Below are 20,515 nucleotides of genomic sequence, written 5' to 3'. Positions count from 1 at the left end.
GCAACAGTTTGCACTTCACAGATTACTTCCTGGAGCACTACTTACTTCTTTTTTGGGAGTTATCAAAAATCGGCCAACACCTTTGACGCACACCCACCGTACAACCCAGAATGTTCGTCGTGGAATAAAACCAAAGTTTCATCACATGGACCCCTGATCCTGTCTAACCCTGCGGCGTACTCAACACACAATGCAGTCCATTATAAGTTTGTCTGGCCGACTTCAGCTTCTGGAACAGTAACCAACGACTTCTTGTTTCACACTACAATTTACTACGATTACGTCACGGACACAATGACGTCGTCCCTTGGATCTCTTGCATCGTGCTCAATCGGGCGTGGATACTGCTTAACGGGCAATCGTATGTTTATATGGCGAGTACCTTCGCATATCAACTGCCCACCAACCAAGCCTCTCAGGACTCACAAGATGCTCCTCCATTAGCTCGGGATCTCGGTACATCACTGGAGGAAATGCTCCTCTCGTGCGAAAACCTGCTATGGCAAACATATTCACTGCGACAACAACAACTTTATCTTTCGCTACCAACAATGTACAGAGCTCGACAGACTCGCTCTTTTTCGTCCTAACCGGCTAAGGCGTGCCCCTTTTCGAACGCCATACTCTCAATTCGAGCGACTTTTTGCAACCTTCGACACGCAACAGGACGACCTTATTTCAGAAGTTCTTACTACCTTCAACGAAGAGAACAAGTTCCTACATTGCCAACTCACGAAGCTAATCGGCACACTCTACAAAGCAATTGGGAAGATCTTCCCTACTGAGATACTCACTACTACTCTTGGACATCAAACCATGGGTTCCAGCCTTGGGGATTTTATGTCCAGAGCAGCATGTCACTCTATCAACGGTACCGTCTTACCGTCACTTGCGTACCGAAACGCATTCAGCCAACGTCCTCTCATCAAATATCGCGATCAAAACGGCCACAGTCAATACGGCCAACTCATTTCAGACAACATTGTCCTACCGGGAGTACACCTGCTGGAATCGTATCGACCAGCAAGAAGTTTTGTCTTCCGAGTTCTGGGACACACTGTCCTTTATCACAACTATACTTTATCGCACGAACATGTGCAGGTGCACCAACTCAACTTACCTTTGTCGCCTATACACGTCAACTACAAGGCACCCGACTACGAGAAAATTCTCAACGAGCTACCTGACTCTGACTCGTTTACTGATCTACAATCGCTGCTCAGCTCTATGTCTGAAGCCAACCTGCTCAAGGAACAAATGCGACATGTCATGACAAGCCTTACTACTACTGATGAAACTATGATCAACGGATCCTACGTCGCAGACACATTCGCACACGCCGCGAAACAAACGTTGCTGCTTGCTCTGTCGCAGATTACGAATCCATTTCTCTCAGCCCTTATCTTCATCCTGCAACTCCTTGCCATGATGTGGGCCTTCTGCCATACCATCGGGTTTATCCGATCATCTCCGCAGCATTTGCAGTATGCCAGATCCCTTGTGTCCCGTATTCGCGCTTGGCGCCACCAACAGCAGGCACCAGTTGCAAGTCCACAGACACCACAACCGTTGCCCTTGGCTCGGCGTCCTCGTGATGAACCGTCTCCGTCTGGATCTGCTGATGACGCGCCGCCCGCTTCATCTTCCCGTGATAATTTCGCGAGCACACACACACTTTAAGTTTCACTATGTGTATCACCTTGCTTTTCAATACCGTTAATGTCTTGTGCATGTACAATTTTGCCGTTTCCCCTTGTCGCCGCTTTCAATTTTGTAGCCGTTTTTGCTTCGTTGCATGCTTAGTAGCTTATTCTTGTGCTTGTATCGTTTTCACTTTTCCCGCCTTATTGCATGCTCACTATTCCCGCGCATGAGTTTAGCTGTTTCAACCCACCTCAATAGGGGGGGTGCAGTTGCAAAAATGTACCCTCTGCCCCTCTAGTTTCTCCACAGACTTTGCTGCCACTACCGTTGCTGTCAAAACCACTTCAGTATGTCGATGGTACATGATTCTTCCGCTGACGTTCAAATTGACGAAATCACTTCAGTTACTGTGATGATTCCCGACTCACCCGACTCACCGGTTCAGCAATCATCTCCCGCTCCGTGTGTACCGATCATCAGACCTGGGGAGCAAGGCGCTCTTGCCCCCATGCCCCGGCGCGCTGATCGAGCGGATATACAAGCTACGGTGTTACAACCAGTACATAGACAATTTCGGCCGTTTAAAACAAGCGTTACGACACCGACCCTTGCGGTTCCTGCGCCGCCAACCACTTCGGCTGAGGATCTACTACTTTGGTTCCAGCAGCTGGATGAACTGTTCCAGCTGGTTTCTGATTTTGATTTAATGAGCAAAATCCTTACCATGGTAGCAGCCACACCTGCTTTCCACATGGCCCCCTTGTTGAAGTATATATCCAACAGGGTTAAAGACGAAACCCTGGAATACGAACAGTTCAAACAATTTTTGTATGCCCGGTTAATCTTGGAGATACCCTCCAACATGTAGCTATATTACCATCAGTTATTTTAAGCATATGTTACAGTTCATTCATTTGTATATATCTTCAGCTTGCTGTTTGTGCTTGCTCGCCATTGCCACCTTCAGTATGTTATATTTTAATTGTTATCTTTTTCCTTCCGTAGCGGGGGAGGAATGTGGCGGCTTGGCTCGCTTTTGTAAAATCCTTACGTCTTTCATAGAAATGTGTTTTCCAGAACAATTAGAGTTTTTAAACTTTCAGTCCCGCCACATCATTCTTATGAAAGAGTTTTCCAGCTAGTAAATGGAGTTTAAAACTTGCCTTTTCAGAACACTGCAAACTACCGTTGGTATAGGCTATTTGAAAACTTGCTACGAATAACTTCGTGTGAAAGCTCCTTATTTAGTACGTTACCAGGTCGCTTCCAAGTAACTGTTTCCAACTTAACCGAATTTAATTTGCATTGCAAACGCACCGATTTTCTCGTTCACACGCTTTGAAATGTTCATGCTTTTTTTTGTCATATATTTCCGCCACATCGCAGCACGTTATATAAGCTTGAACTTTTGTGTGAGACTCCCTCAGAGCCTCAGTCACAGACGCGAAGTTATAGACATATGTAATACCGTACTACTGTAGTCGTGGTGATTGAATCAGTAGATATCGTGTAAACAGTCACATGACTTGTGTTCTCGGTTATTTGTAATATTGAGAAAGTGTACAGCACCTACAATAAAAGCTATTCTGGCAAACGGTATTTGTCATAGTATAATAAGAACGCATCGCCGTCAATAAGGTTAGAGAATTCTAACCGCACGCAACAATAGAGTCAGATACTAATGTAGTAGGTTAACTAAGTCAATAACGTAAGCTAAGACCGATAAACTCTGCATCTGCATCTGTCGGCATCAACCTCTGCATTCCAACAACCCCAACCTCGACAGACTTATATTTGACCATTCGCGCACATGAACTTCTCGCAAGCAAGTCATCATGTTGGCAGTCATGCGCAGTTTTTGACAATCGCTAAATGACGTCACGAGTATATTTTTATAACATTGTTTTGCAATAAACAGAAGCGTTGGGTTCAGAATGCTTTGATCCTGACGCAAAGTCATCGTCACATGCACTGCGTTACAATTCAACAACTCCTCAGCTATAACGACTTCTCCATTCGAAGAAATTTTACGTTTTCTCATCACAAGTTGCTAAATAGTCGCGGTCCAGTCTAGTTCCACCCTGCCTTGAAAATGAGGGAAAACTGTCGACAGTTCAAGAATTGCTGGTGTTTGAACGGACATAATCACGGTGAGCTGGGCCTTCAAGCAAGCGTTGAAAGTAAACCAGAAACAATTTCATTTTAAGCAGAACCAGAATCATTATATAAAGCTTGAACAAATTCAGTAACTAATCACCGTTAAACTTCAAGTGCAGACAATTCTAGAATATTCCTAAGCAACAATATAAGTAGTATCACGTGACCTGTGATTATCGCCATGACTGGTTGAAGCAGCCATGCACGTCATATTCAAATGTCGATGAAACGTGAGAAACATAGTGTGTAACGGCGCCACTAAGCGACTGGTAATGGACAGAATAATCGACCAGAAGGGGACTTCATTGAGCAAAACTCACACATTATTGGAATCAGTTAAGATGTTTGTGACAACATACACTGACAGTTAATTTATACTATGACAAGTGCAAATCGAAATAATTTGGCAACACCGGAAAAAAGGATAATTTGCATAAAGTGGGAACCTAACATTTAAGCAACCGGATATGACGATAATAAATATGATTTTGACGTCATCATCACATCATCACCATATCTTGGGGATTCTATTGAGATTTTTGAATCCAGGATCTTGCCGGAGCCTCCAGTAATCTCCTTTAAAGATCCAGCAATCTTCGTCCGAAGAAATCCTCCTGCACAAAAGATGAATGTTGAAAGCGTTCCCCAACATCACTGCGCTCATCCAGAGACTCACTTAAAGAAGAGCGGCTCATATTTAACGTTCAGCTGCTCTCTCCTCTTCTTCTGATCTCTCTGCAGCTGCTCCACTCTCGCCTTCTCCTGCTCCGCTCCAGGGATGTCGCCATTCTCCAGGCATCTACACACATTATGACGTCATAACAGTCAAGTTAATTCACGATCAAGTCTTCCACCTTTGATCTGGACGAAATCTGCTGTCGGTCCTCGGCAGGAGTTCCGATGACCCCACGTCAAGCTCGTTGAGTTCAATCGCAAACTGGGAGAAGCCGTACTGCTTCTCGTAGTCAGCCGGCATCCGATCTATGACATCAAATATAATTAACCGATTCACGTCACAAAGCACAATGACAGAAGCAAAGCTAGTAAGATGTCTATGGTTAAGGCAGAATGAAGCGACATAGCGAGCCAAGCGACCTTCCACGGAAGTTGTCTTGGTGCAAACGATGCCGATACGTGACAGAGTCGAAAATTCATTTCACTTAAATGCGGGTCAGAGTACTGCGATTAAGCTCAACTATCAGCAGAACTCTGGGAACTTCTCCGAAGCAAAAATTCAAATGCCCTTTGCTCAACAACTCACGTGGTCGCCAAATGCACTGATTTTTGCCGCCGATGTCGGCATAGATCCCTTCGAACCACTTCCCATGGAGCTTATGCCGCACTACGCCGTCGCCGTCTATCACCGCCCCGTTGATCTCGCCGTTCTTGCTGCTCCAGTACCCGCTCTGTGACCGTTGAAAGCAGACTGTGACGTAATCATCACGACGAACCCAGAAATTTCAAACAAAGACAAAGCAAACGTAGCGAGGTTGCTATGGCAATAACTTGTGCCAAAAATTGCTGAGACCGAGATATGACAATAAATATCAAATTGATCAAAACACCGCGGATGGTTGTTAATTAACTCAAGGTCGATTATTGAATAAAGCTGTGATAATGAACCTTGCTGAAGGACACTTTACACGTGTCGTCGCCGCACGTGATGCTCATATCCCCGTAATGCTCGATCCACCTGGTGCCGCTCATGATGTTATGGACACAAGAGGTCACTTTCCTCCACTTGTACTCCGACTCGTGCCTGCCACGAAAATCTAAATCTCAAACCGACAAAGATGGACCAGGCGGCTAAAAACGGAACTTACTTCTTCAAACGAACATGGACGCTGCCAATTGGGAAAACTTCCAACGATTTGCCCCAAAACTTGTTCTTGAATCTCAAATCTTAAAAGAAAGAAAGAATTTTATCCAGACGTCACATTTATTGCGCTAAAGGGCAGATTGATGATTCTAAGATAAACGGATAAAATCTGGGACCTTGCCAGTATTCGAACGTGTCTCCGTCACAATGGCACGCTGATATGGGGGGGTGGTGGCTGACTTGCTCGGCCACGAACCGAAATCGTCTGAAAGCGCAAACGGTGAAGTTGAACTTGGATGTTAGAGATTTTACGCAAACTCTTCACTTACTTGTCGTCTCGAATGCACTCGTAGGTTTCCCCCAGGATGGGGTTGAAAGGCTTCTGGCCCGCTCTGAGGAGGGGAAAAGGGTCAGTTAAATTGGTCATAACCTGCGACAACTAGTCAACGGCACCAACCTGGTCTGAGTGGAGCCATAAGCCGTGATGGCGAATGCAGCGACATAGACCATCCTCTCGTGGGGGTCGAGGCAGTTGCTAGCTTGCTCCAGCAAGTTGCAATATTCCACTTCCTCACACAACAGCTGGCAACAAAACATAAAAATTATTTTAAGAAACCGACAAAATTCACTGTGACCTTGACCTTCACCTGCAGTGCGTTCAAGGGTTCATTCAAGGTCACCGGCATGGCAACCTTGCTTAGATCTTTGCCGATGTTCTTCTTCAAGATGTTCCATAGACTGATGTCTGTGTCTGGCTTATGGCACGGGAGGTTACGACGTCGATCTGAGGTCGAGTCGACCGATGTCACATCCTCTGCTTCATACAGCACTGCAACAAAGTTAATTATGAGGGGGTAAAGATCGGGGTGTGGAGGAGTTGACTCACAACTCTGCGTCGATGTGGATGAAGTTCCATCGGACAACCCGCTCGATGCCTCGTCCTCTCCCATCTCGCTACCCTGTTGATGTAAGATTTCTATGAAACACGAGACAAAACAACACCAAGAGTGATTGAGCTTAAATGAGACACAAGATCTTGAAGCAACATGAAGATTATGACCTCATCAGAAGAGCTGCCCTCGTCCGAGAGCATGTACTCCTCAGCATCGTAGAACATTTCTGAAGCAGTCTCAGTAATCGAAAGTTGACTCTCAGAAGACAACTGGCCCAGCATTGGTTTGCTCGACTGCAATAAAACAAAGGGGAGTTTATTAACAAAATGCCACCTTGAAAAGCCGCAACTGTTGTATCAGGGTGGCAGAGACTAGAGGTCAGGCTGCTTTACTGGCAGCTTAAACCAACAAGGGAGAAATAATTTGTTGAACATGATGATGACAAGGGCAGGAGAGGCATTGAAGAACCAACTCATATTAGCCATGTGGCAGCTGCAGGCATTCACTCACATGCAACTCATAGCAACATATTAACAATGCTCACAAAAACAAATCCAACTCACGGCTTTCAACTTCAGTCCCGGGGCATTCCCTCCTAACTCTGTCAACAACGACTCAGCATGAATCCTGCTGAGTCGAGCTCGGAGTTCCTGGTTTTCACTGCTCAGCTGTAGAGTACATTATGATGTCATTACATAGCATTGTGATCATAGCTAGCCATATAGCTTTGTTAAGGTGCGATAATGACGGCATCTGGCACATTTCATTTACACTAAAGTTTTAATTTGCTCCATTTCATTAATGTAGAGATTCCTGGGCAAAGAGCTGAGCTGTCAAAATCTTAAAATCATTAAATTCAATCACCATCGAACTCAGACGACCGGCTGAGAGATTAAATTATTCTCCAATAAATCAATAGAAAGTTGTAGCCATCAGAGATAAGGCCGTTACATCGACATATTTATGTGAAAATGATTGCTTATAGAACTCTTCACCTGGTAGAGAGAGTTTTTCAATGCGTTGATTCTCGGCTGTTTTTGTTGTTTTTCCTCGAATTGTTTTAAAGATTCAAAAATTGCCGACAACGTTTTGTGAACTATTCAAAAATATAATAGAGCAAAATTACACTGACCAGCCTGGTCATTCATTGATGAAATAATGCTGTGGACAGAGAAATACGCCGGCACTGGGAAGTAATAATGAGACAAATATGAAGAGTCTTTGCGTAAACCTGGATAAGACAGAAATTTATTTTTTAGATGTCTATGTTAACCTCTGGATGCCGTTGATAGGAATTTGTTCTGCTTCTCTGTCATCTCACTCCACCTAGTGTGAAGAGAATTCCTGTTCGAATGCGTGTCGGAAAAAGTGGAATGACGGGTGACATTTCGACGAACTGGGGTGGATTGAACCGAAACCTGTCACAGGATAAAATGAGTGATGATGTCACAATGCACAGCTTCAAGGGTAAGAGTTTCCATCACAAGGGTTGATCAGCGATTCGGAAACCAACAAATAAAATGAGCACCGAGCAACAAAAGCAAAACGACCTTGTTTGCTCTGTGAGCTGAGTAAATATCTCCACCTCTTAACAATGCAATAAAAGCAAATTGAACGACAAAGCCAGTCGTCAAGCAAATATGAGCTCACACTGGAAGTATTATTCCAATTCTCTTCTGAGTTTAAAGGTCTGGCAATGGGGGCTACGACCGCGCTCACGTCGGGATTGCTTCTGCTCAGGCTCTGTGATTGTTCAAGTGGGCTGGCTGGGGGCTTCATAAAAATATCCAACATTAAATTTGAATGGGATTTGCAGCCAATCATAGCGCAACAAAATTTACTAATTGACCTTAAAAATACTCCAACCAGCTCTACTTCAACGAGATCTCACCTTGATGGAGTTGGAAGCCAGAAGGTAGGAAGTGGACGCCACATCGTCACGAATTGACAAGCTTGGGATTTCTATGGACAGTTGGGAGCCACTCTCCACACTGACAGAGCTCGACGAGTGCTTCTTCTTCGAAACTTTCTTTGATTTTCTCTCCTTCTTCGAGAGACTTGGGGAGGGTGGGGGTGGCATAGCAACCATTTCCATCATCATCGCCGTAGTAACCGCTTGCAAGTCACTAACGAGGTTGCCCAAGACCGCAATGTCAAGTTGAGATTGTGTTAAATCTGATCAATGAAAATATGTGAACTTCAACTGCGGATTAGTTTAAGAATTTTACTACGATCGAAAGTACCGTGGTTGCACGCTTCCTGCAGCTGGTCGTTGCTTTTCATCGACGGTATTCTGTCATCGTCACTCACAGCTATTATTGGGCTCTGAAAGGCGATAATAAAAATATGACATCAATGGTAGAAAGACTGTGAATGAAGACAAAAAGTACACATCATGCACGGCGCCTACATGCAAAGAGTCCCCCTGTCCGCCAGACTGAGTCAGAGTGGAGTCCTTCTTGAGTTCATAGAGTCGGTAATCTCTATGAAGGCGAAGCTTGGAAACCCAATGTTGGAATAAAATGGACGACTTAAGCTGCAAAGTATTGCATGTCAGTGCGGTGGACATGATGCCATACTGAGATGATGTCATACTGAGATGATGTCATATCGAGATGATGTCATATCGAGATGATGTCATATCGAGATGATGTCATATGGAGATGATGTCATACCTTGAGGTGGAATATAGTGTCCTCAGTGTCAAGGTCGATGGTGAGGGCATTCTTCTTGGTTGACATCACACTCATGCCCATGTCCATCATGCCGTGAAGTTTGTTCTTCGTTATCTGTTCAACCAATCAAAATTAGACAAGAACATGTGTTTAAATTCACCAATCGCAGGCAAACTTACTCCATGTGGACTTTTGGCATATTTCAAGAAGCCATCATCCAGGAAGAAGTATCTCTGCATGAATAATCATGATTTCAACAAAACGAGCCACGAATAAATGAACAAGCTGGAAATTAAATTACCCGGTGCCACCCCTTCATCGGCCATTTCTTCTTCTTCAGCAAATAACCTTCGTACTTCTCGGGTTTGCTCCTCCTTCCACCGGCAGCCTTCAGTGAGGTCGAAAGCTTTTATAAACGCAACCAGCAACATTAGAAAAACATTTGCTCACCTCAGCGTTAGAAGCCATCGCCACCGCAACCTTTGCAGCATCCACTGCCTGTGAAAACACAGACATCTTATATCAGATACCTACCAATGCTTTCTGAAAATACAAGATCAATAAAAAGGTTGCACTCGAAATTATGTAGTAAGTCATCTTACAAAACTTATGAAGTCCTGTCAACAATAACCAACCAATGCTGTGAAAATTTCTCTTGCACCAAGTAGAATATCTTAAATCGAGCTAAACACATAAAATCAGCACAGTTGGCTTCTACGATGTTAATTATTCTGTAAATTTAGTCAAAAAAGAAATCTTAATCTTGTACTCCGAGTACAAGGTGTGTTCAAAAAGGTCCACTGAGTGACATCACTACTACGATTGAGCCAAGTCTAAAAGCTTAATCATGTAAATAACAATGAACATTTGTGACACTATTACGGATATTTTCTTTTCTCTCATACCACAATCATGTACAATGCGTGCGTTGGAAGCTCCCATAGCAAGTGAAAATCACGTTCCATAAGAAAATAATAATATAAACAACCTACCAAAACTAAATTCTGGTAAAATTTAAGTTTGTCAAAAATACTGTGGTCGCTTTTTCCTAATTGGTCTTAGAAATTTATAATTGACAATTTGCAATAAATTACAAACTAAAAGTGATTAACAAGCTGAACAATTATATCAGTAATGATTTCACATTGTCAAGGTGTCTAGCTCTAAGACAGGGATGTCCAACCTGCGGCCCGCCTGAGATTTTTGTGCGGCCCGCTAGTCATTTTCACTCCAAAAGTATGTACTTCATGCACCCATTTTTCTTGAAATTTAATAGGTTTTGCGGCCCATTCAATTATTTCAAGTGACAATGCGGCCCACTATAATAAAAGGTTGGACATCCCTGCTCTAAGACATCAACTCCAGTAGAAGTGAAACTACTACAGTTTTTGAAATAAATCATGAATGAGGCTCAGTATGTTTTGATATCATCGAATGTACATCACGCAAAAAGTAGCGGAGTGAATTTTAAAAATGTCCAAAGGCTGCAAAAAGAGAAAGAAAATAAGCAAACTTCTAAGTCACTTAACAGCAATCATTTAAGCACAATGCCCTGAAATGTAAATTCAGTTGGCCAAGAATCAACAATATAAAATGTACTTCTATTATTAAAAGAACAGAGTAAATGTTGTCCAACATTTTGATTTTATTGCAATACTTTCACAAAACTTCAAAATTAATACATATATATATATGATGTCTATATTACAAATATCAATCAATTATGAGTAAATAGGAAAACCAGTTCCAGTACGTGTGAAAGTGGATCATTTTCATTTGCATATTTTCGCAAACGCCGGTAAAACATCTGGCATGCGTACCACCAAACAGCTATTGTTCGAAATATTGTCGTTGTATAGCCAGATATTGAGAATGAAAATACGCTTCTAATGATGTAGAAATCTTTGCTCTACAACGTGTAAAACTTCAAGGCGCACAAATAGCTAGAAAAGCTGAACTGATGGCAACTGATTGAAAACAGTGTTTCCCAACTATAGAGCTCCATGGCAAAGGTTAATGCTGTTAAGTTGTTCGGTTGCTGACTCCTGACTCAAAAGGCCGCTGCTCTAGTTGTCTGTTAGCTTCGCTCATATATTGAAAAACCACGACCTTCTGAGTTAAACGCTTTTATCGAACTGCTGTCCTGTGCGGAAGCAGTGCAGAAAAGAATGGGATGAAAAAACGGACTTGCAGTGAGAAAATTACCACGTACGGGGAGTATTCTGAGTTTTCTTCGTTTCAGCAGTTTAGTGAGACCCAAAACTTTTTTTACTCAAGTTTTAGTCGACCTCAACGTAATTTTTTGCATATTAGCTAGGCCTAGTTTACCCTAACCTGGTAGCCTATGATTCAGCATCTTGGGTAAATTTCAGAAGTAGCCGCTTTGATCAGTTATTTGCTGCCAGTCTGTTTCTAATCAGATACCGTTAGGCCGACTAGGGCACAATAGGCTAGCTAGCGTATGGAATGCCTCACCACCCATGACACCTCATCATATCTTGTGATCGTTGCTCGTCAGCACTTCGCAGATAAAATCGTTCGGAGAGATTTATAGTAAATCTTTTGCAAGAAACGTTGCACACCGACCTATAAGTTGAGTACAATAATTACTTTGTACAAATAGCGAAAAACCGACCAGCAAAACACCCAGGACCGTGAAGGCCTAAGGAAATAATGACCAAATCTGCCAACCCCTGCAACCCTGAAGATATCGAACACTAGGTCTTGTGACAACACGCTAGCTGGCGCATGCGTGTGGCGTTTCTGGCGCATAAATCATTTTCTTTCGTATTTTGCGTTAGAAAGTTGAACAATACCTGGATATAAAACTACATATAAAATTTGTTTAGTATATCAGTCTACGACCAAACCTATCAATCAAACTAGAATCTGCCAACTTCTAACTTTCAGAAAAATACGCTCTGAATACATTATTTTGTCTCCTCCGTCAAATAGTGGCCATCTATGAGGTATTATTAGGATCTCTCTATTCTGGAGAAGCTTCGTAAACGTCATAAGAGGCGTCCTGCAAAACAGCTCATGCACCTACTGCAGTATCAGGAGCGACAGACAGCAGCTTGCAACTCCGACAATCTGACTGCTTGGTCAAGGCTGTGTAGTATATCGTGTCATATTCCGATTATGTCATAATTACAACGTGAACACAAACATCTTAAAATATACAACTACCAGAGAGGTGGCGGTGGACGCCTCAACCGCAACGTGTATAGGCTAATTACTTTAATTTTATCGTTCTTTCAATGTTAACACTATCTCTTTTCTGACTGCAGAAACGAATGGTTCGAAACCAAAACCCATGGAGCTAGTTTTTGTCACACATAACCTATAGAGAGTAAAATTGCTTAGCTTATTTTGCTGTAACATTAAGGACATCGTATCTTTTATTTTTCGCTGTTAACTGTGCAAAGCAAAATATGAAAGGCCAAACGTTCCAGCAAGACATAGAACATACTCACGAAGATTTAATGAGCATGCCGCTTAGCTGTGAGTGTGAGGGTTGATACGTGTTAAGTCGCAGTTGTACCTCCAGTAACTCCGACAAATCAGACCCTTGAAGGTGCTCATTCCAGCTTCACAGGCGCCTGCAACACTGATCAGGTGCGATACAGAAATGTAACTCAAATCACACCGTCGTTTATTTGGCTATGCAAAGTGTGTGTGTTCAGCAGAAATTCTGATTCTTTTGTAGAATCCGCGATTACGAAATGCGCGCATATCGCACACACAACGCTGATTACAGTTGTTATGTTATGGTTACGCAACAAAGGTGGCACTGCGTACCACAAGCATATACTAATGCACAAATGGATCTAAAGTTGTCGTATGTGGCATTTAATGAGATGCCTGTTGGTGAATTGTGGCGGCGTATACAAATCACGCTTGTAATACTTGCCACACATAGAACATATCGCCGCTATAAATAACCCTTTTGCTCTTGGGCGGTGTAACTACAGCGACCAGGCTGCCAATTCATCCTAAACTCGCAAGCGGCTGAAATCTTGATGGGAGCGAACATAGAGCAATTTAAAGCGGTCTTTATTGTGCGTTGTTTTACGATGATTGTGTGGTTAGTGATCGATCGTGCAGTGTGCGCACTACCAGACTACGCACAAGCACAAACACGTGAAACGCGCATACCAAAATTTCGTCATAATTGTTGAAAACAGAAATTGTGCACCAAATACTACAAGGTGTATGTGTGGCCCATATCAAACATTCCTCTTGCTGCAAAACTTCCTGTGAAATTTAAAACATACGCAGGTAGTATTGATTTGCTCGTGAGAGTTCAAAAACATCCTTTTTATGCACATCAATGGTCTACTTACTCTACAATCTACACGGCACATGCAATACCAACCATAGTGAAAATAACACGAAAGTTACGCATGGACAAGATTGTGAGCAAACAATGGAAACCAAGATTGCAACAAATTGAGTATTGAGCCAGCCGGTGAACCCAAAACGAAACGCAGCACATGGTTTAATTCCGCTGTGTGAAGGCTGCCTGCTGCTTACCTGTTTGTTTCACCGTACACATTATCGCTTTGCATAAGCCTGTTTTAACTTTTCATATTCAGTCATAAAATCCCACCGATCCATTCTTTGCGGCATAATTGCTTGAAGCTGCGCCGGATGTGGAGTTCATTGTGTGGCAACCTACAGGGCTGCTCATACGCTTAGACTAAAAACACAAAATCTTCTTGTCGTAAATCTCGGTTTTGTGTGGTAAGGCGCATTTGGCAATACATGAACATCGCCCCGGGCTAACGAACGAGCCTAAGTTGTCGACCTTCTAAATCGCTACCAACCAGTTGTTATGAGCTCACAATATGTGTCTGATGAACATTTGCTTAGTTGAAAGCACAAAGGAAAGTGAAGAAAGTGACTTGGTTGTGATGTCACAAACCCGGAAAAGATGTAGAAGAATATTTCGTCCGACTTGGCTCATATTTGTCACGATTTGTGTTTGTTGCCTCATTCATATACATCAGGTCAGAGAAGTTTTTCCATCTTTAGTTTGAAGGTGTCAGCTTTGTGAGGAGCAGAGCTGGTTTATAAACACGACTGTGCAGCAAAATGCGCGGAGATAAGAGCTTTAGTTTTATCGAATGCTTTGAAGGTTTACACGGCGAGTCGACAAATGGTGGGCTTGAAGAAACGTCACAAATCGATGCTGTTCTTATCTCAAGAACGAAAGATGCGTCAAGGTGTGTTGAGCGATTTACCTGGTCGTTGGACCGACGAGTTTAAGTTCCTTGTGAAATTCTCCTCAGGTCGTGCCCTCGAGTTGGTTGTACCGCCACAGGAAGAGGACGTCGCTGACGTTGATAAAAACCCGGCCAACTGTGACGCAAAGAAGTCCGTCTTCTTCCTCAAGACTCACAAGACAGGTCAGGTGAGGTTAAAACTGCGCCATCAAGTGCGAGCTTTAACGCACTCATTATGACGTAGGAAGTACGACTGTAACAAACGTCATACTTCGTTACGCCGAGAAACATCATCTCAGTGTGGGACTGCCCCCGTTACGTCACTGGCAGCTGGGTGGTTACCCTTCCTTCTTTGACCCCAAAATTGTTGACCCCCAGTTACCTGTTTATGACGTCCTATGTCATCATATGAGGTAACAAAACGATTTATTATGACGTAGTTGGGACAGCAATTGATGTAATGTTTGCTTAGGTATGATCACGTGACCGTGCGAAAAGTCCTTCCTTTAAACGCTGTTTCTGTGACGATTCTTCGAGACCCGACCGCGAACTTCGAATCAGGATTTTCCTTCTTCCGCGACTGGCCCTACCCGCAATGGTTTGATAACGCGTCCGCGCCTGACAGCCTTCGACGCTTTCTCGACCACCCGGATTCCTTTTACAACAAATCCACCCCCTGGCACTTCCGCGCCAAGAACTACATGTCTTTCGACTTAGGTGAGTCGCCTGGTTCTGTTCCTGGTTCTGTTCTTCTCACTCACTTAGGTGAGTCGCCTGGTTCGTTGCTTGGTTCGGGCGTGATTCATCGTTTTTTGGCTAAGGTTTTGATAACGAACGAGATGACCTGCAATATGCCGAGTCATTAATTGGTGAGGTGGAAGCGAGATTCAACCTGGTGATGATCACGGAGAGAATGGAAGAGTCTCTGATCCTCCTCAAAGGTGAGGGCGAGTTGGAAGACATGACAGAAAGAGACTTCTAAAAATATCTTGATATAGATTTACTCTGCATGGATTCCTTTGACGAAATTCTCCACATTCGACTGAAAGTCCGCCAAAACTCAGCGAGGCGTGAAGTGTCGTCACGCATGAGAGATCAGATGATGACGTGGAACCTGCTTGACACAAACCTCTACAACCACTTTAACAAGACGTTGGATAGCAAAGTGAGGGCGGTGGAATGTTTGTGGCTTCATTTTGTTGAGATTTCAGGTGTCGATATTTTTCTTAGATTGCTTCATATGGGAAAGAGAGGATGGGCGCCGAGCTGAGAAAATTTCGCGAGATGTTGGACAAAATTGAAGAGAAGTAAGCCCCTTATTAGATTGCAATTCGTATGTGGGTCTTGTCTAAGTTTGCAATCACTCCCAGGTGTGTTCTCTACTATGACGAGCTTCATCTTAAACCCTGGATAAGTCGAATCAAGCTCAAACGGAATTCCGGAGATTTCTGCGACAAATTGTCCTGGGGCGAGGTAAGGAAAGACAAAGGGTTCCTTTTAGGTTGAAGAAATGAACTAACCCCGATTTTTATCCAAGGTCAAGTTTGGAGATTTCATTCGCAACTTCCAGAGACACCACATTGACACCGCCGCATTGCCTCAGCTCTCTAATGACGAAATAAATCAATTGTTACGTCACGCGCAAGAAAAAGTGATTGGTGAAAAAGCGTCACTATATTCGGCTTGATGGCTTCACATTAGTGCAATATTTTCTTTATATTTCGTCACAAAGCTCATATTTTCTTCAACCATAACCGTCTATAGTATAGACTCTATACGCTGTGGTGTGGCCAGCGCTGCTGACTGTAGATTTGCTTTTACCGCGAGAAGGAATTTGTTACGTTGAAATGTTTATATAACTAATGAAATGTCATGTTTTTCAACTTCTTCGGGCTCTCGGTTGCGTCATCAGATCTGACGTCATTACTGCGTTAGGTTATCCACTGATTTTGTTGTACGTGGTCACCGCGTCATTGGAATAAAAGAAATAATTGTTGAACTTTTAAATAAATTCTGACGTCAACAAAGAATGTGCTTTCGTGTTTTCAAACCATTTACTACTTTTGTTTTCCCATTTTTGTGACGAATATTTTGCCGCCAATCCCGTCCAAAGATAACACGACACAATTTCCAAGAACTTGACGATTGTCTGTCCAGGCTAGTCACGTGTTCCCGACATTTCACAGAATACTGTGACGTCACAATCTACAGCACTTGTCTCGCTCACAGCAGCATTATCAAGGCGCAGAGTGACGTCACCAACATTGAAAGTGGTCCCTTGCGCGTATTAATGTTTCAAGAAAGCGGATTTACCGGTTTAACGAAGCAGCTCGCTTGATGAAGCCGAGAGAAATAAACCAGCGCTCACCAGACATCACGCGCCTCTGTCACGCAGAGTCGAGTTATCAGAAGCGGTCAGGAAATTGTTTCTATTTCGGTCTCAGGCTCATTGCGACTGTCGCAGGGCAGTTGGTGGCAGGAAAATTTTATGGATATTTCGCAGAAATATGGTAGAAATGAAGATAAAGACAGTTTGTTTCATCATTTTGTTTCTTACTTGGTTGGAAAGATCTCTCGGAAGTATGATTATGACGTCACAACTAACATTGATTACGTTATATTGTTATGTTATGATTGCGTCATATTTAAGTGCGTATTGCTCCGATATTCTGTACAATATAAAACAGTTATATCCGCGAGGCCGTGATTGCTTCGACGAAACCCGCGGGTTATCATTTTATCAAACTCGCTTTATCGCTTGTACCTTGTACGAGGTAACAATTGACGTTTGTTTTGTAATAATCAGATTTGACGTGCGTCGTATGCAATGAAGCGGAAAGCAATCATGAATGCAACCTTCAAGGCCAAGTACAGATCTGCACCGAGGAAAATGTAATTTTCGAATTATCTTTAACTTACTTCAAAGTTTGGTTTCTATTATCACAAAAATTGCGCCAATTCAAAATTCTTCGCATTTTATTCAAAAAAAGATGGTTGGAGATAATTGTGAAAAATAAAACTCGATAAATATAAAAGTAAGTTGCAAAATTCAACAAGTAACCACTTTTTGTTAGAAGAAGAACAGCTCAGATAAAAGCAAATGTTTTCATCAAGGCCCAAACGAAAGTGCGGGCTTCTTTGAACTCCTTCGCTTTTTCAAAATTTCTTATTAATCCATTGTTTTGGAAATAAGTTTTACGACCAGTTTAAAACTTCAATCAACGTCACGATTGTTGTTTTACTCGTCATAAAGCAGACGGTTTCTAACCTCTATTTCATGAAACCAATTTTCAGGCGAGTTTATGTGATTTATAAACTGCAAGGAAAAAATTTGCAAGTAATCTTAACTTACGTCACCGTGACGTAATCATTGTGTTAGCTTAGTACATTTACGATTTGGCTGTGACCTTCAACCGCTGTCACCATGGAGTCGTTCAATGTCTACTTTGCCGCCAAACTTTGGTTTCGTTGAAAAATTTGCTGCGATGTTTTCTTGTTGACAAAACTGTTAAAATTTTTTTGTGGTTTTTCACCAAAACTCGACTCGAACTTTCCCATAAATGGCGGCTTCTACGACCGCGATAAATAACGCGCGACCTTGTATGAAGCGATTTACACCAAAGATTATCACGTCACAAAGCTATTGTATGCTCAAAGGCATTCACAAAGATGTTACAAGTAAATAATCGTCAGTTCTCAAATTATTATGACGTCAAATATTTTGTAAAGTTTCCAAGGCAACATCAGACGACTCCCTCTCACTCAAGGTTCTTGTGCAGGCCAGCTGCTTCACCGAGGTCCGGAAGCACGGAGGCGTTTACTCGATAAAGAAGGGTTGCATGCAGGGGCGGTCGTGCCAAGTGCAGATGCGCCAAAACAAGTCGCCTATTCTCAGATCAAAGAGATTCCTGAGATGCAATGATGGTTCGGACAACTCTGTCTGCCACCAGTGCTGCAACCATGACTGGTGTAATCTGGCAGAATCACCGGACCAGCGCGCAAAAAGTAAGACACACGGTGTCGCTGTGCTGCAAATCTTGTTTTGAAGTTTTTGATCCAAAATATTGAAATTGTGACGTTATTGTAAGATTATGAAAACTTTTTTCTCGATTTTTATTTGTGTTCATTCCATCTTTTTACTCCTTCAAATTGACTTCAACTTGGTCATATGTCTTCATCTTCGAGACTTCTTTTGAGTTCTATCAAGCGCGGTTTATTTTATTGGAATCCGCCCAGGGCCATTGGGATTGTGACGTTTCACACCAACAGCAACAAACTTACCTCAATATCGCTTTTTAATAGACACCAAAAATAGTCTCACATTATCAGTCGTTTATTACGTCATCAATCAAAGCCAAGTCTTTATCGACTAAATGATGAGAAGATGGTGACTGACATAGAAATCAAATATTTTCAGACAGGTCTTGTCTTCAATTTTTCCCGATCTGCCGGGCAACTTGGTTCTACGCAAGGAACGGGTTCCTGCCGGAAAGCGGAGCTTTTCTCTCCTGTAACTGCGACAACATTTGTACCGCCTCCAACGACTGTTGCTATGACTACCATGAAGTGTGCGTAGGTATGTGCGAATATTACCTAAGCAACACTTTACCGACGCAAAATATGACGGCGCAAAATTTAACGACGTTACGATGAAATATTTAAAGGAGTTTTACCACGTGACCTTCGACACTTGGATGAGTATGGTGGCGCCTCTGGTGGTGAATATGACAAAGTTATACCACGTGGTGGCGGAATTCCTTTATTACGCTGTTTTGTCTGTGACGAAACAGAATCGAACGAAGAATGTAATGAGAATGGAAGGATCGAAGAATGTTTGCCGAATCAGGTGACTTGGATGTCATGTTGCTTAAAATAGATTTGATGACGTAATAGTCGTAACTATGTCTTCTTTCGTGGCAGAAATCTTGCGTCACAGAGATCCGCTTTAGAAACGGAAGGAAAATGATCTCGAAACGATGTGAACAAAAGCCCGCCTGCCAATCATTGCAACAATCAGCGCCCACTTGCGGCGAGGGCAGTGTCTGTTTTTCGTGTTGTGATTTGAATTACTGCAATTTATTTGAAAGACCGCACCAAAGAAATTTTAGTAAGAACACTTCACTGCTCGAATACTTTATAAGATGTCGATGTAATGACCACATTGGTTTAGGTGCTTCATGCTTGACTGCGTTTCCTGGTTACCCACAGTGCAAGAGGTCGTCCTTCTCAGATTGCATGAACTTGGCTTTGAACGAGAGATGCGCGCGTGACAGATGCAATTGTGACAAAGACTGCAAATTGTTCGACGATTGTTGTGACGATTATGATGCAGTTTGTTCAAGTATGTTCATAAACATCATATAAAAGTAAGGATTAACAAAATCAGAACAAAAATTTTACTTTTAGGTGGTGAGTCCTCGAATTTGTTGTGGATCTTTGAGGAAATTTTGCGAAACAGAAACACAAATTTAATTCCATCAGAGGGCGCACCAGGTCGATCTCAAAGCACAAGATCGGGGAATTCCCCATCGCATTCAATCTTGGAAGACTTCCCCACGAGGCTGGAAGCGAGTCCCCTCTTAATTGAGGAGATGAAGAGAGAAAGAGCAGAGAGAGTCGCTGAGCTCCTCCAAGCCAGAAGAAGAACCGGACTTCAAGAAGAAATGACTTTTTATGACGTAACAAATGTCTCTAATGATTTCAAAAGTAATCAGCACAAACAAAGGCACTCATTCACGTGACAAAAAGGCCGCCAAGAATGTCGTTTTAAGACGTAAAACTTTTCTGACAAAGTGAATAATTGTTTTAATGCGCTATGTCACAGTTTATCTTAATGCCGTTGCGGTGGTGGTGCAATGTGGGTCTGTGTTATCTATGCACGTTTCGTTGGTTTTGAATATTTGCGTAAAACTACGGGCAACCTAGGCTACGTCACCACCGCCCGTTGTTGGAAACAGGTTGGTTTCGAGACGGAAAGCTGTTATTTGCGACTCGGCATTGATGGAAAATTTTATTCAAAGCAAAAATAAAATTTTATGTAAAATTTAAGCAAAAGTTTTCACGGAGTTTGCGTTGAGATGAGCAAAGAGAGATTCATGG

General features: G+C 42.7%; 3 protein-coding genes and 1 long non-coding RNA gene across 8 annotated transcripts; 2 read left to right on the top strand and 2 right to left on the bottom strand.

Moving 5' to 3' along the window:
- Positions 1-3,416: 3,416 nt before the first annotated feature.
- LOC143468153 (oxysterol-binding protein-related protein 6-like) lies at positions 3,417-11,864 on the bottom strand. 4 transcript variants are annotated; one of them, XM_076965166.1, is made up of 24 exons: positions 9,791-11,864; positions 9,639-9,686; positions 9,490-9,576; positions 9,368-9,421; positions 9,189-9,302; positions 8,924-9,049; positions 8,757-8,838; positions 8,405-8,688; positions 8,164-8,286; positions 7,787-7,931; positions 7,509-7,609; positions 7,077-7,181; positions 6,681-6,806; positions 6,507-6,579; positions 6,268-6,449; positions 6,078-6,202; positions 5,950-6,012; positions 5,797-5,885; positions 5,625-5,703; positions 5,425-5,560; positions 5,063-5,207; positions 4,656-4,782; positions 4,478-4,600; positions 3,417-4,415 (listed from the first exon to the last, which is right to left on the bottom strand). In XM_076965166.1, exons 2-24 carry the CDS (start codon positions 9,654-9,656, stop codon positions 4,310-4,312), a joined length of 2,613 nt encoding a protein of 870 aa, XP_076821281.1. In that variant the 5' UTR covers positions 9,657-9,686; positions 9,791-11,864; the 3' UTR covers positions 3,417-4,309. The 4 variants fall into 4 exon arrangements, 3 of the variants coding, with proteins under 3 accessions (XP_076821281.1, XP_076821279.1, XP_076821280.1); XM_076965164.1 differs by lacking the exon at positions 9,791-11,864 and having other exon boundaries at positions 9,639-9,770; XM_076965165.1 differs by lacking the exon at positions 9,791-11,864 and having other exon boundaries at positions 6,681-6,808; positions 7,088-7,181; positions 9,639-9,770.
- Positions 11,865-13,228: 1,364 nt separating this feature from the next.
- On the bottom strand, positions 13,229-14,017 carry LOC143468152 (uncharacterized). The gene is made up of 2 exons (XR_013118963.1): positions 13,725-14,017; positions 13,229-13,445 (listed from the first exon to the last, which is right to left on the bottom strand). It is a non-coding gene; the product is annotated as an uncharacterized LOC143468152 (long non-coding RNA).
- On the top strand, positions 14,006-16,427 carry LOC143468151 (galactosylceramide sulfotransferase-like). Its single transcript, XM_076965163.1, has 10 exons — positions 14,006-14,200; positions 14,329-14,416; positions 14,483-14,599; positions 14,661-14,829; positions 14,889-15,133; positions 15,238-15,357; positions 15,415-15,581; positions 15,647-15,723; positions 15,787-15,889; positions 15,954-16,427. The coding sequence occupies exons 1-10, from the start codon at positions 14,039-14,041 to the stop codon at positions 16,101-16,103; spliced, it is 1,398 nt and encodes a 465-aa protein (XP_076821278.1). The 5' UTR covers positions 14,006-14,038; the 3' UTR covers positions 16,104-16,427.
- Positions 16,428-16,774: 347 nt separating this feature from the next.
- On the top strand, positions 16,775-20,309 carry LOC143468150 (uncharacterized). 2 transcript variants are annotated; one of them, XM_076965162.1, is made up of 8 exons: positions 16,775-16,996; positions 17,223-17,308; positions 18,196-18,421; positions 18,834-18,992; positions 19,081-19,262; positions 19,337-19,451; positions 19,587-19,757; positions 19,823-20,309. In XM_076965162.1, exons 1-8 carry the CDS (start codon positions 16,924-16,926, stop codon positions 20,155-20,157), a joined length of 1,347 nt encoding a protein of 448 aa, XP_076821277.1. In that variant the 5' UTR covers positions 16,775-16,923; the 3' UTR covers positions 20,158-20,309. The 2 variants fall into 2 exon arrangements, with proteins under 2 accessions (XP_076821277.1, XP_076821276.1); XM_076965161.1 differs by having other exon boundaries at positions 19,337-19,523.
- Positions 20,310-20,515: the final 206 nt, after the last annotated feature.

The sequence above is a fragment of the Clavelina lepadiformis genome, chromosome 8 (genome assembly GCF_947623445.1).
Source record: "Clavelina lepadiformis chromosome 8, kaClaLepa1.1, whole genome shotgun sequence".
NCBI lineage: Eukaryota > Metazoa > Chordata > Ascidiacea > Aplousobranchia > Clavelinidae > Clavelina > Clavelina lepadiformis.
Note: the sequence above shows the minus strand (reverse complement) of the source record. Positions and strands in the feature narration are given on the sequence as shown.